At 43.7% G+C, this 15,455-nt stretch overlaps 1 protein-coding gene across 15 annotated transcripts in view; it reads left to right on the forward strand.

Annotated features, from left to right (window-relative positions):
* Positions 1-15,455, forward strand: part of Kiaa0232 (KIAA0232 ortholog) — an 80,808-nt gene that overhangs the window by 38,173 nt on the left and 27,180 nt on the right. For 14 of the 15 annotated variants that reach the window (XR_009224817.1, XR_009224816.1, XR_009224818.1 and 11 more), the window contains exon 3: positions 7,223-7,360. Coding sequence is in view for 11 of the 15 variants with exons in the window: in XM_046423558.1 (XP_046279514.1) it covers positions 7,223-7,360 (138 nt within the window). In the remaining 4 variants the exon portion in view is untranslated. Of the gene's footprint in view, positions 1-1,450; positions 2,880-7,222; positions 7,361-15,455 lie in introns of those variants that run through there. The other variant, XM_058572433.1, reaches the window with a different exon arrangement.

Raw genomic sequence — 15,455 nt, forward strand, 5'->3', positions numbered from 1 at the left:
CATAAAAATAAATAAATAAAATAGAGGTATTGTGTCCATCTACAACTAAAAATATTTTTTAAAAAAACCACTTCCCATTAGGTTTAGAATTATTTTTTTTTAAGTAATGAGAAGTGATGATTTCTTTTTTAAAAATATTTATTTTTTAGTTATAGGTGGACACAATAACTTTATTTTTATGTGGTGCTGACTATCGAACCCAGTGCCTGACGCATGTGAGGCAAGCACTCTACCACTGAGCCATAATCCCAACCCCGAGGTTTAGAATTATTTTGCATGAGCAAAATGTACAAAAGTTTTATGCATAAGGAATATGAAAATAATCATTAGGAATTAATATTGATGGTATGTGCACAAACTCATCCACATATTGCCCAAGGTATCATATTAAAATTTTTTTGTGTTGAATCTTTTCATGGGACAAAGAAGTTTTGAATGCAAATATCTTTAAAATTCCCCATTTTGCTTTTTTTATTCAAATGTGAAGGCTCAGGGCTTGCCTGATTCTGTCAGGCATCAGGAGTATAGAGACAGATAGGAATAGTTCCTGAGGAACAGCTGCAGTTGACAGCTCACCCATCCTGTGTTGGCAGTGCGTGGGGGCAGTCACAGTAGGAGTCCTGGAGGAGATAAAGGTAGAAGAACCATCATAAAGGAAGGGGAGAGGAATTGTGTATATAAGGCCACAGAAACAGAAGGGGCTCTGTGAGGCCAGAGGTGAGCAGGGGAAAGCATGGGTGGGGCTTGAGCAGGAAGAGCCAGTAGGGGCAGATACGCAGTGTGGGCATAGGGATTGGGGCTGAAGACCTAGCAGGAAAAGAGAAGGGATAAGTGTGATTAACCTCAAATTATGCTTGTGTGATTGGAACTTCTTGTTTTTTAGAGGCAAATGGTTTTGAGCAGTGAGATGTGTTGATTTATTGCTGAGTCCTTTCCTCAAATTCTGACCGTATTTTTCATTATTCACAAGCTACCAAAAATTTGGCCTGAATTGACTTGAGGGAAAATGTCCTCATGACTGAAAGTTCAGAAGGAATCTCCTGCCTGACTTGATGGAGCCCTCACTGGTCATTGGGGCTTCTATACTGGCCCAGTCTGCCTTCTTACGGCTTGGTTTTGAACCAGATCCTGTGGGTAAGAGGGTAGTGACAGTGCATGTGTTTCTAGCATCACAGTCTCACACGTCTTCCTTGGAAACCAGCAAGTGCTTCTTTCTGACTGTTCTCCTGCCTCTCGCATCTACCCTGTGGCTGAGAAGGGACGCAACCTACTGATTTGCACTTGACCAATTGGGGCCTGCCGGTGGGGGTGGCCAAGTCCCATTCAGGCCACCAGGGCTCTGTTCTCCCGAAGGCTGTTAGCAGGAAGGTGTGGGAGGCAGGGGGCTGGGTGCTCTGCAGCTAACAGCAGACGTCATGATACCAGCTGTATTTTAGAATGTTGTGTTCTTTTTCCTCCTCCAGTCCCCTGTCTCCTTTTTGATAGAAGACAGCATGAGGAAGTCAGTCAAAACTCCAGCCTTATATTACCTCACAATAGTGTCCAAAATGTACCTGGTAATAAATAGATTCTCACGCTGGGAAGTTTTTTTGCCACATCTGCTTTTGGTATTTAATAATTGTGTTTTTGTTTTCAAGACTAGGAATTTAGAAAACTATATTTGATTTTACTCCATTTTTAAAGTGACCTGGGCACGTGTCAGTTGACTTTCAGAACAGCACAGCAAACTGAAAAGATAACAAATAAAATAGAAATATCTTGGATCTTTTTATAGTATGCTCTCTTAAAATCTGATTGTACAGTTCTGCAGTTGAATTTTGGCTAATAAGTTATGTTATATTAATTAACATGAATCCAGAAGAAAAACAGAATGAGAAAGCTGTCAAAAGAAATGCCCATAAAATGCATGTGGCATGCTATTGTTCATGCAGCTTTTACTACAGATTAGAGGTTTCTTACTGAATTCCACCTAAAATTTGCATGGTGAAATAGTACTTTTATATAAAATTAAAATGTGGTAAAGTCATTTTAACAAGGAATTGTTTGATTCATAAATAATAGCAAGGTGCTTTGTATAGTCTAATATTGTCAGAAGTTAAAACGTGAACCAAAATGTCTGTTCCTATACAAATTTACAATGATTCTATTGTCCGAGTTCAAACTGCAGTTTAGCAGTGCTTTGCACACCTAAGACAATGCAAAGGACATTTCTCTATCTCAGTATCTATTAACCTGTTCAGTTGAGGACCTGTGGGAGTACAATATAATGAAGGAAGGCCACATGCAGAAATGTACTCAAAATGGAATACAGACTTGAATGTAAGAACTGAAACTAAAATTCTTAGAAGAAAACATAGGAATGCATCTTCATAACTTGGCTTGGCCAGTAATTTCTGCAACACCGGAAGCACAAGCAACTAAAGAAGATGTAATAAATGCAACTTTATTGGAATTAAAAAGTTTGTGCTTTAAAAGGGTAGCATCAAAAAAGTGAGAAAAAACCCACAGAATGGCACAGAATTTTTGTAGGACATATGTCTGATAAGGCACATGTATCCATATTGATAAGAACTCTACAACTCAACAATGGAAAGAAAACTCAGCTTGTCCAAAAAGATATACAATTGGCCATTAGGCACATGGAAAGTTCCCAGTGTCATTTGTTGGTAAGGACATCAAAACTGTGATGCTCTTCTCTTTCATATCCATCAGGATGGCGGAAAAAACCCAGTCAGTCACAAATCTCTTCACAGATGTGGAAAACTTGGAACCCCCATAAATTGCTGGAGTGATTGTAAAAGCAGTTGCTTTGGAAAATAGCCTGGCAGTTCTTCAAAAGGTTAACATAGAATCAAAGTATGACCCAGCAACTCTCCTAGGTGTGTACTCAAGAGGATTGAAAATACATGTCCGTACAAAAATGTTCCTTGAGTCTTCATAGCAGTATAATTCATAATATCCACAGGTGGAAAAAACTCAGATGTCCATCAGCAGATGAATGAACAAACAAGACAGAGTCCATCCTACAGTTGAGTATCATTTGCTCCTGAGTGAGAATGAAGTTCTGATACAGGCTATAGCATTCACAGACCTTCAGAGCACCATTCTCAGCATTGGTTTGAAACTTCCAGAATAGGCAGGACTGCAGACAGGGGACACATCAGTGGTTTCCAGTTGCTTCTCTAGCACCCTCCCCCAAAGTCAATTTTATGATATAGGTTCACAAAAGTGTTAAACATCAGTACTCACACTAAAACATACACTTAAAAATGGCCAAGGTAGCACATTCATGTGTATTTTACTTTACTCCTAACACCACAATAACTAAAAAGTTGGAAAGAAAAAAGTTAGTATTAAAAGTTGAATATTGGTAGATTGTTTTGTTGAGGCATTGTGCCACCATGTTGCCCAGACTGGCCTTGAACCACTGAGCTCAGGCAGTCCTCCTGCTTCTGTGTCACCTCCCCAGGCTTGGAACCCCTTCTATCAGATGACATCGTCTCCCCCAGAAAGAATTGCATTCTTCTTGTCATTAGAGCCATATAACACAGAGTGGGAAAGAGTTAAATTTTTATAAATTTCTGGAACTTATGTAGTTTCTTTCTCTCTTTCTTTCTTTCTTTCTTTCTTTTTCTTTCTTTCTTTCTCTTTCTTTTTCTTTCTCCTCCTCCTCCTCTTCCTCCTCTCCTTCTCCTTCTTCTCCTGTATGTCCTTCCCTACCACATTGGCCTTGAGGTACCTGCAGTGCTTACAAAAAGGGCCTGCTGGTCCTGCGTTAGCACACTGTTTCAGAGTTCTGCTTGGGTTCCCACTCACCACTTTGTTAGCCCAAACTTCTCTTTCTTTGAGACTGTGCATGTTAGAAGAGGGGAAGTGGATGGAAAACTAAGGAAATTGTTGAACTCCAAATAAATTTGTCACACAAAAGAGGTGGGGGAAACATTAGCAACAGCAATTGCAGTTAGTGACCTTCCTCCCACAGGAAGCCTGTGCCAGCACCAAGGCCAAGAGGAGGCCACAGCGCTGAGGCATTTATTTCCTCAGTGGTTGTGCGGAGGGCTGTGATTGCTGCAGCCGCAGTCACACTGTACCTGTTGGCATGTCTGTCTTTTCCCCACTAGACTCTGCCTCTGGCAAGTCGTATTCATTGTTGGACTTTACCTGACTCTTACCTGGTTTCTGGGTGAATGGGCGAATGTTTCCAAGTGTAAACAAAGGGTCCCCAGACAGGAAATGAATGTAGTAATGCCAGATACCTGTTACGGTGAAAATCTGAAGGAGTGCTTCTCTTTTCTTTTGTCTTAGCAGTTTTCTATTTAAGACAACAGTAAACCTTTTTGACCATTAAGAGCATATGACTCGGGGCTGGGGATGTGGCTCAAGCGGTAACGCGCTCGCCTGGCATGTGCGGGGCGCTGGGTTCCATCCTCAGCACCACATAAAATTAAAATAAAGATGTTGTGTCTACTGAAAAAAAAATATTTAAAAAATTCTCTCTCTCTCTTAAAAAAAATAGAGCATATGACTCTATTTTTTAAAAAAATTTGGGAAATAAAAATTTGGCCAGATATAGTAGTGCTTATCTATAATCCCAGTGACTCTGAAGGCTGAGGCAGGAGGATTACAATTTCAAGACCAGCCTAAGCAACTTAACAAGACCCTGTCTCAAAAAGAATAAGGTGTGTGTGGCTCAGTGGTAGAGCACACCAGGGTTCAATCCCCAGCACCCAAAAGAGAGGGAGGGAGGGAGGGAAGGAGGGAGGGGGGGAGAGAGAGAGAGAGAGAGAGAGAGAGAGAGCGCGCGCTGAATGGCCTACCCTCACCAAGAGAAAAGCTCCTTGGTAATCTCTTGATGACATTTTTCTCAGACATTTTAATGCACATAAGTGTGTGTGTTTTTAACCAAAAATGAGATTATATTGTTGTATAGATTACTTCTCTTACATTGTCAGTAGCTTTCTGTTTCAATAAATACACTTCATAATTCCATTTTAGTGTCCGTAATACCACTGGATGAATCATGACTTATTTAACCATGCCCTGTCATTTGGCACTTAGGTTGTCTCTACATGTTTGCCATTATTGACAGCAGTACAGTCAACATCATTATAGCTAAATATTTGCACACTTAGTGATTATTTCTCTAGGATAAATTCCTAGAAGTAGACTTATTGGATCAAAATTGCATGTACATGTTTAAGGTGCTTGATATGTATTGACAAACTGAGCTCCAAAAGGACAGCATGCCCATCAGAATTCTGAAAGTCTATTTGTATTTATAACACAAATGTGCTAGGATTAGTGAGTGTCCCTTACCCGTGTTGAGTTATGATATACAACAATAGAGAAATATGTTTGTAAGTATTCAGTAAGGAGAAGCCAGGCGTAGCAGGCCAGACAAAATGAGTGGTGTTTTCAATAATTTACAAATAATTTTCCTGTGTTTGTTCTTTTATATATTATGAACGACAGGAAGTTACACCTTTCTCTGCCTTTAAGAAGCTGTGTGTGGACATTGTTCGGGTTCTGTGCGCTCCTGTACAGGAGGAGCTCTGCCTCTAGGAGGAATTGTTGCCGAGGAGCAGCAGGCCCAGATGTGGTCCAGCTAGTAAACTTATGTTCAATGAGTGGAAACACCAAGAGTTCTTGTTTGGCCTAAAGCATATTTTTCCTGGGAAAAGGGAAATAAAACCTTTCAGCCAAAGAATATGTTTTTCAAGTTCATGAGCTCTGAATCCATGCCCCAAACCTGCTTACAAAGCATGCTGTTCATGATGAGTACAGGGGAAGCTCTTTCTCTGTCTTCCTTGTAGCATAAATTGGACTTCATAGATTGGATTGAAGGGAAAATGGGGCTAGGCGGTTGGTGGGGTGTGATTTGATCTTAGAAGATCTTTAAGCACGCTGTTGTGGTACCTTGCCTCCTCTTCCATCTCTGCACTCGCCTGGCTCTTTCCCCGGGGCCTCCTGCCCCCAGGGCCTCTTCCAGGTTGTGGCTTTCCATTGCCTTTCTGTCTGGTCTGTCTGTCCCTTTCTCTCTCTCTCTCTCTCTCTTTCCTTCAACATCTTTTCTTTTCTTTTCTTCTCTCTCTCTCTCTCTCTCCCTCCCCCTTCCTCCCTCTCTTTCCCTCCCTCCCCCTCTCTCTCTCTCTCTCTCCCTCTCCCTCTCCCTCCCTCCCTCCCTCTCCCTCCCCATCTTTCAACATCTTTCTCCACTGGTTTTCACCATAATTTTCAAGTGAAAGGCTTAAAAGGCAAAAATAAATAAATAAAATAACAAAGCAATAAACTGTCTTCCTTAGTCTCCGTCTGGGACAATCCTAGGAACCTACATCTTGAAATATTCAACTACACCAACACAGGGTAAGGTTTGCTGTGCAGGAAGTCAGATGCAGAATTATACAAGTTGTATGAGTTCATGCATGTTTTTTTAAAACATATAAAAAAGACTGAATGAAGCATAGTTAATTGATTTAGTTTTGACTGAGGTTAGGATCACAGGTGATTTCTTTCTTTTCCTTTTTGCTGCTTTTTGAAATTTTCTTTAGATTTTTATAATCGGCTCATATAAGCAAGAAAAAACAGAATCCTAATTATAATATTTTTTACCTGTTGATTATTTAGACTATAAGATATAGATATATGGGTTGAATCATTTTTTTTTAAGATGGGGGGGGAGAGAGAGAGGTTTTTTTTTTAATATTTATTTTTTTTTAGTTATTGGCGGACACAACATCTTTGTTTGTATGTGGTGCTGAGGATCGAACCCGGGCCGCTTGCATGCCAGGCGAGCGCGCTACCGCTTGAGCCACATCCCCAGCCCGGTTGAATCATTTTTTAAGTTTTAAAATCTAATAATAACCTGAACTCCCATATCAAAGAGTAGGAATTATAAAAGGCCATTTAATTTTGTTTATAATTTAGAAATTATGCTGAAATTTATATTTTCTTTACACACAGACATTAGGGTTGTTTCTTGGCATGTACTATAAACGTAAGTGGTCAGGCTTGGTAAGTTGATAAACAGTAAGCCCTAAGCCACCTATGTGGCAGTACCACCTGGGTTATGCCACAGTGTCCTGATTGGCAGTGTTCTGCGGCCTCCTGGTCATCAGGGTCTCATTTGTGAGTGAGTCCTGTTGGGAGGCATGTGTCAGGAGGTGGAGTGGTTCTTGAGGCTTGTTTAGTCTTGGTCCCTTAACTGGGTGCCTTCTTCTTGTAGGAGAATGACATCTTCCTGGGCTGGGAAAAAGGAGCTCCTAAGAAATGGGGGAAGAGTAAGAAGAAGTGCTCTGATCTGACGCTGGAGGAGATGAAGAAACAGGCTGCTGTCCAGTGTCTTCGATCTGCTTCTGATGAAGTGAGTTTACATTTTATTTCAAACACAGAGAAACATTGGAAAAGTTGACAAATACAACAACTTGACCCAGAAAACTCAGAAAAATGAATCACTTGTTATCTTCCCACTGTAATGTGAGCATTATCATTCTTCTTCTTCTTTTATTTTTCCAACTCATCTTAAACATTATGCATAACTGGTAATTTTTAAACAAAGATGAAAATCAGAATCACATGTCCAGCTTTAAAAAGGACAAACAGCATTATCATTCTTTATGGAAGTTCTCACGCCTTGTTTGTAAAATATATCATTTTGTATATACTGCTCTAATTAGCATATATACAAAAATTTCCACTTTTTCCAATTTAAAATCATATAGTTAGTCCTGTTATTACATAGTCTTTACTTTTTTTAGTGTCTAAATTTATTTCCCAAATAATATTCTTTTAGCAGTCTAACATAATCATCTCATTAGATATTTAGCCTACTCTTGGTTTTTTGGTTATGCTTTCTAGCATTTTGCATGTGTGGTTTTTATATATGTATATATACAAATATTTAGTTGTCGGTGGACCATTATTTAATTTATGTATTTATATATGGTGCTAAAAATCAAACCCATACATGCTGGGCAAGTGCTCTACTGCTGAGCTACAGCCCCAGCCGCAGCCCGCATGGGTGGTTTTATCCATGATTTTCATTATTTCTGGATATACTCCTAGAAGTAAGGTTGCAGTTCTAACACTGTAAGAGTACTGTTTTTGCTTATGATTTATATTTTTTCTTTGTTTTTTAGAAAACATTATAAGATTTTTAAAAATTCTTCTTTTAGTACTTTATATAAAATATTTCTCAGACCTTTTAGCATCCTGATATAAAATAACTCTAAAATATGATCATTTATTTAAATTAATATTATGAATTCTTATTTTATTACCTACTCTAGGATGTTATCTCTGAGATAAGAACTTCTTAAAAAGTAGTTTTACTTTGACTGTGCTGTTCGAGGTAAGGTGGTTTCAATACCTCTTAAGGTACAAGATGAAATTGAGGTATTCCCATCTCTGGACACTTCCTCTTGGAGCCAGGTGGTCTGGGTGTTCTTCCAGGAGAGCCAGCTTTGCTCCCTGTCATCTGTTGGCCTGTTACACAGTGCACATGCCTCTGGGCGCCTCGCTGCTCAGTGTTGACCCGTGTTCCTGTCCAACGCAGAGGTGTCACAGCACCTGTGTGTGCCTTGGGTGTCGCAGCCCTGGCGTCCTCATTGCCCCTGCCAGGCTGTGCCGCTTGTGGGCAAGGACTGTGCGTTGTGTGGTTTTTACTCCCTGGTGCCCAGCACAGTGTGTGCTGCCTGTGGAAGTTGCTGAATGTCTCCTGAACTGAATCTAGTCTCAATTTTTTAAGAGCCTCCCCTCCATCAGATCCCTTTTTTCTTCCCAACTATTTTCCTCTCCTTTATCCCTACTTTTTTTTTTTTTTTTAAACTTCTGAATTGTCCAAAACTGCTACTTTATACATGATTGGATAGGACTTTGGAAGTATTGCTTGTATGGCTTAATTGGGCACCATTTCGTTACTACAAGTAGGAACATGGTTGATCTAGTTTAAGGGGGAAAAAGGAATATACATAAAGGATGCAGGGGTACACACTATAACCAAGGGCTGACAGTACTGGGCTAAGGAGGGATCTACAACGGAAGCTCTGAGTGGCAGATAAAGTCACTTTCTCTAATAGCCATGGTCTTATTTGCCGTTCTCCTTTGGACCAGTGTTGCTGAGAAATGACTGTGGTTAAGCTGAATGAGCAACAGGGCAGCTGAAATCTGCTGCAAGAGGGGGAAGAATAGAAGACCACTGTATCATGACCCTACTCCTACACAGAGCCTGCTCTCTCCCCGCTCCCGGGTCATTTCCCATTTCTGAATTCTGGCGCACACATGGTGAAGGATGGCCATTCCAGCCCCAGCCCAGCATGGCCGCCAAACTGTAGCACCCAACACCATTCAGCTAGAGAGAGCCTCTGAGCACCCCTAACTTTGTGAACTGTGGTGAGGGGCAGGCTGCGTGGAGGGCCACCCCCTTCAGCAGGGTCTGCAGGTGATGGGCAGCCTGCAGAGAGGTGTGCATTCAGGCAATTGCCCAAGATGTGTTTTCCTCATGACACCCCGGGGGGTAGATTGATAAGCCAGCTGGCACTTTTGAAAGGATCCAGAGTGCCGTGATCTTCAGCAAGTGAGAGGTTAGTTCAGGTAAATGCTTTGAACAAAGTCCAAAAAAGCTGCTGAGTCATGGTTGGGAGCTTGAATCTGAGAAAAGATCTCCTTTCTCCTTTGGACCAAGGCGCGGAGAAATGACTGGTTGAGCTGAGTGAGCAGCAAGGCGGCTGGAGTCTGCTGTGAGAGGAGGAGGAGTGGGAGAACGTGTGTCACCACCCTTCTCTGCAGCTTGTTGAGCCTGGGTCTCCTTCATACTAGCTGAGCATGTTGTATGCTGGGAAGAACTTGACAGGAGGTGGACACCATGCAGGGAAGGACAGTGGCCTGCAAAGGTCCTTGCTGCCTTGGGTCATTGCTTAGGAGACGTGTTCTCCTCTGCCCGGCAATAAAACATATCATCCTATCTTGGTCTTTCCTTCTCGTTTTATAAAAGAATTAGTCCATTGCTTTTCCTAATAATTCTTTTTAGTCCTATCAGATGGATTTGGAGTTGGCAGGGGAAGTGAATGTGCTGAGCATGGGCCAGGTCTCCGTGACTCTTTATAGAATGAATAGCCATACACCTTGTTTGTGCATCAACTTATAGACCCTGGAAACTGTTCTTAGGGCTTTTGAAATCCGATAAAAAGAATGTGCAGGCTGGGGATATAGCTCAGGGGTGGGTGGAGTGCTTGCCCAGCCGCACAAGGCCCTGGGTTCAATCCTCAACACCACAAAAAAGAAAAAAGAGAAGAACACTGTACTTACTCTGTAGCAATAGAAAGGATTGGTGCGGCAACTTATGAATGTGTCTCCTAGCTGTCTTTTCCAAATCTCTTGGCTTCAGTGCAAAGAAAGGAGCAAGGAGGACCTACAGAGGAAGCTTATTGCCCTGCCCCGTGAGTGATAGTGGGTGGCTGTGGCTGATTCCCACACACTGAGGACAGCAGGGGCCGTGGCTGTGCCCTGCTTGCCTGCTCAGTCCAGATGCCCTCTCTGAGCTCTTCCTAGTACGCTCTTCAGTCAGTCACTGTCAACTGATCACAGTTGAAACCCACTGGCAATCCGTGTTTATCATCCAGTTGATTAAAATGCTCATGACATGCTCAGGAAGCTGAGGCAGGAGGACCACAAGTCCCAGGTCTGCCTGGGCAGCTTGGCGGGACCCTGCCTCCCTGTATTGGTGTGTGGTTGACCACCGCACTTGCATCTGTACTGCAGACTGCCCACTGTGTCGGGATTTAAAGGAAATGGCTGGCCTGCCTCACTCTACCTCCCCATGTGTGTGACTCTGCCTCTGCCTCCCTTTGTCTCGTAGCGAGTCGTTCACCACTTTCTAGTGCACCTCTTGGCCTGCTTGGCTCAGTATTTTATATCTGAGAGGCATCACTAGAACTGAATGGCAACTCAGGGGTGTCAAATGCATTTTTGTACTTGGAGGAGAGTTTGGCAGCACCTATGAGTATCCCCAAGCTCTTGCTGAAGAGTCACTCCTCTGGGGTCTTGACCTTTGATGGACCTCTAGTCCTTGGGTCCCCGCTAAAGCTGCCTTTGCCGAATCCCCTTTCATTTATACATGCAAATAACAAATAACATGCAGGTCTCCCGGGTGTTCACTTTCTGTAACACACTTTGCATTTGCTTTGGTTGTGGTTAGAAGTGGGGTCTGTTAAAGAGGAACGGTACTGAGACTTGATAATAGATAACTCCAACCCTCCGCCAGATGCATAGATTTTATTAAGTGATGTTATGCAAGCTGTCTGATGGCTTTTATCAGTGGGCATGGCTCATGCCTGAAATTGCTGTATAAATCCAGGCCTCCCTCCCTTTAAAAAACTATGAAACAGAATTCTGAAGTGTGCCCCAGCCATTGTTTTTTGAATTCCTCAAGTTTACCTGGTTCTATTTTCCCTACTCCCAAAGTTAGGGCTTTTTTATGTTGTTTGCTTGCTTTTGTTGTTAATGATTAATTTTATTTCTGTTCTGTTTTTATTGGGCCCCTAAGATTTAATTGAAGCTGGCCCATCATCAGCACTTGGGGTGGCTAGAAGATTAGAAATGCAGTGTGGTCCTGTCTGGGGGTGGCCAACGCCAAGTGCAGGGTGACTGAGTTCACCTCGGGAGTGTCAGAGCAGTGCTGCTGCTGCAGCCAACAGACCAGGCTCTGGGCTCAGAGGGCCTCGTGGAGCACCCATGCCCTGGGCGCAGGGCTCTGCCTTCACTTGCTCGGCTTCTCCCATCCAGGTGAGCCCATTGGGAACTTCTTTTTGCCATTAGAAGTGCAGAACTCACCTTCATGTTTTGCACGGGTTGTCTGTGTGCATTACAAGGCCATGTACAAGAGAAGGTGTCTCGTGACAGCTCGTTTTCACAGCCGATCTTGAACATGTATGTTGTTGGCACGAGCATTTTTAATCTAATTCTTTCTGTGTAATAAGAACACCAAACAATGATGAGTAGCATTTATTGAGACTTGAGTTGTGTGGGCCCCCTATGTACACGTGCTCTGTACCTGGGAGAAGTGGTGCCTGTTCCCTCTTCAGGCCAGGCCCCTGAGGAGCAGCCAGTGGTTATAAGAGCAAAGGACACACATTCCTGCTGTGTAGTCATAGCCAGCCCTGCCCAAGGAAGCCTGGCCTTGGCTCTCTGGCATGTAGACAGAGCTAAAGGCCCTGTAAAGCATCGGAGGGTTTGGAGGAGAGGGTGGCACAGCCTGGTGCAGATGTGCATCAGGGCGTGTGGCAGTGTGTGGAGACTAGACAGGGTGGCTGAGGCCGGGTAGGTGGGGGACAGAGGGCAGACTGGGGGAACCAGTTGAGAGACCCAGAAGGGACAGGAAGGTGGAAACTGGTTGGTCTGTGATACACTTTGAAGCAGAGCTGGCAGAATTGTGCATGGGTAGAGAAGAGGAAGGAGTAGAGGCCTGAGGTCAGCTCCTTGGTCTAGGCAGCTGCAAGGTTGGAATTCCCTGTTGGTGAGGAGCAGAGTCCCCAGGAAGGAGCCTGTGTGGGATGGTGCCTCCATGAGAGAGCTAGCTGGGCTTAGGGTTTTTTGGTACTGCAGATTGAATCTGTAGCTTCACGCATGCGAGGCAAGGACTCTACCCCTTGAGCCGCATCCAGCCCTTTTTGTTTTTAGACAGTCTTGATTAGTTTCCCAGGCTGGCTTCAAACTCGCCATCCTCTTGCTTCAGCCTCCTCCCAGGTGGCTGGAAGTCCAGGCAGGGTTTGTGGGTGTCCAAGGTTGACTAGGCCTTCAGTCATCTCTCTTTTTTTTTTTTTTTTTTAAGAGAGAGAGAGAATTCTTTTTTTAATATTTATTTTTCAGTTTTTGGTGGACACAACATCTTTATTTTATTTTTTGTATGTGGTGCTGAGGATCGTACCCAGCGCCCCACGCATGCCAGGGAGCGCGTTACCGCTGGAGCCACATCCCCAGCCCAGGCATCTCTTTCTTACTCATTTATCTGACCCAGAGCTTCTGCTTTCCCTTTGAAAAAGGTGGAAAATTGGGATTTCTTCTGAGAAATTTCCTGATCTTTCGAATGTTAGAAAGTGAGGATGTGAAATGAAGCAGGTGGGGCGACTGCAGGAGCGGGGGAGTGAGGGGCAGAGGGCTTGAACAGAGGCTGGGCCGTGCTCCCCGGCCTGCTGGCCCGGCCTTCATGTCCTCAGGACCTGACTTGGCATCTGTCTTTCCTGTTATGTTTCTATTTCTACTAAATATTGCTTGAAGTTGTGTGCAGATATGAGCATTATTTTGGATGTTCATATCTTTATTTAAATGGTACCACACTGTATACATATATTCTGCAATATTCCTCTTTTAGTTAACATTTTAAAATTTATCTGTTAGTAATCGTTCTTATTATTTCTTTTCATTCCTAACTAATTGTCCATTGGGAAACTGTGAAGCACTCATCTGTTTTCTTAGCACTGAGTCACTCACAAGAGTTTGGGGTTGTTGGCTATCACAGGAGTGCAGCAGAGGAGCCCCGGGCCCTGGCCGTGCTGCCCCCAAGGTGCTTTCTCTAGTGTATCAGTTTGCTACATTGAAGTCAGTTGTTTGTTTGTTTTTTGGTGTGTGTGTGTGTGTGTGTGTGTGTGTGTGTGTGTTCCTGGAGACTGAACCAGGGCCTCACACCTGCTAGGCAAATGCTCCACCACTAACCATACCCCCAGCCTTCTTTATTTTATTTTGAGATGGTCTCACTGCTTTGTCTAGATTGGCCTCCAAGTTGTAATCCTCCTGCCTCAACCTCCCGAGTAGTCGGGACCACAGGAGTTTGCCTCAGCACTAGTTTTGAAAAGCCATTGTGAAGCCTCATAGCCTGCAGTATTTGATGGAAGTCAGGACCTAACCAGACAGACAGACATGGGCTTTTCTTGTGCCTTCCTCTCTTACATGCCTATTAGGGATCTCCTTCAGAGCCTTGCTTCTGGATTAAAAATAACTGTTCTAATTTGTACTTTGAAGATCTTGACTTTACTTTTTAAGAAACAAAGAGTATCCAGACCCTCAACCCAGAGCCAAGCCTTTGGGTCTGAGTCTTGTTCAGGGAGTTTAGTTCTTCCTGAAGGAATACAGCTATCTGAAAGGAAGAAAGACTGCTATCTCCAGGTTCAAGTAAGAAATGGGGCGATATTAAAAAATAGGGTTTGCTTATGTCAACAGGATGCTATAATGAAATAGGAACATTGAAGGACTTAATTCAAATTGAAGTGTTTCCTTCTCTTTGTAGATGATGAAATAGAGGTGCAGAGAAGTTAAGTAACTTGTCCAGCCACACACAGCACAGGATGTCTGATGAGTCCAGATCATCATGCAAAGATTCTCTTTGCATACATCACCCTGCTGAACACTGATTCAAAACAGTTATCTTTTTCCAAACTTGATCATGTCAGTTTATCATTACTGATAGCACAGTGATACCCTCTACTTCTCGTCATAACTCTTGACATGCTTTCCTTTGTCATTCAAGAAGTCTGCCATCTATGTCCTTAGCAGCAATGGCTTTGGGTTTGGGGGCTTTTAATCTTGGTATTCCTTTCCTGGCCTCTGAAGGCATGAGTGTGGGACCCCAGTCTTGCCCTTAGTCCTCTCTGTTGGTGCTCGTTTACTGACTTAACTGTAACATTACTTTTGTTCTAAATGTTTTAATAAAACTTAAAAAGCTAATCATTAAAGTATGGAATGCACCCTTGCTGTCCAGCACGCTGCCGCCAGTGGCCTCCCCTTCAGCATGTGACTGGGCTTCCTCTCCCTCCCCCCAGCTCTGCCTTGGGTACTGTCAGGGAGTCTGAAACGCTGTCACAGTCAGCTGTGGGGAAGCTGTGGTTGGGAAGCCTTTGCCTTGGTGTGGCTGTATGACAAAGAACTGAAGACTTGGGGGCTTTAAGCACCCATTACCTTTGCTCTTGATTGTATAGGTTAGTGCGCGCTCAGCTGGGAAGTTCTTGTGTTGGTCCTGCTGCCGTCCGTGCAGCTGTAGCGGCAGGGCAGGGTGGCACTCCTCGAGGAACTGGTATTGCAGCAGCAGGGCTCTGAGCTGCCACCCGACTCTGCATGGCAGGTGGAGCCTAGGAGTCGGCATTCCAAGCAGGTGTGTGTCCTGCTTGCTAATAGTCATTATGAAGCCCCGTCACAGTGTGAGGGGACCCCACCAGGGGTGAGTGCCAGCAGTCAGGTTCACCGGAGCACCAGAATAGCTGGTTTTGTCCTCGCAGTTACTTTCTAGAGGGATCGAAGGGGCAGGTTCTGGGCTTTGAGACATCAGACACCCTTGAGGGAAAACATGGGCACTCCATAATGAAAATCGGGGACTGGATGAAGTCGGTGGACTCCTGCTGATCCCGTCCCTCTCTGTTCCCAGCTGCTGGGTACCGGTGACGGAGGGTGGGGTTGCTCTCTCACAGAGGTTG

Source organism: Marmota monax, unplaced genomic scaffold, assembly GCF_021218885.2.
Source record: "Marmota monax isolate L192 unplaced genomic scaffold, Marmota_monax_Labrador192_F-V1.1 WCK01_AAM20220418_F8-fsc00009, whole genome shotgun sequence".
NCBI classification, from domain to species: Eukaryota; Metazoa; Chordata; class Mammalia; order Rodentia; family Sciuridae; genus Marmota; species Marmota monax.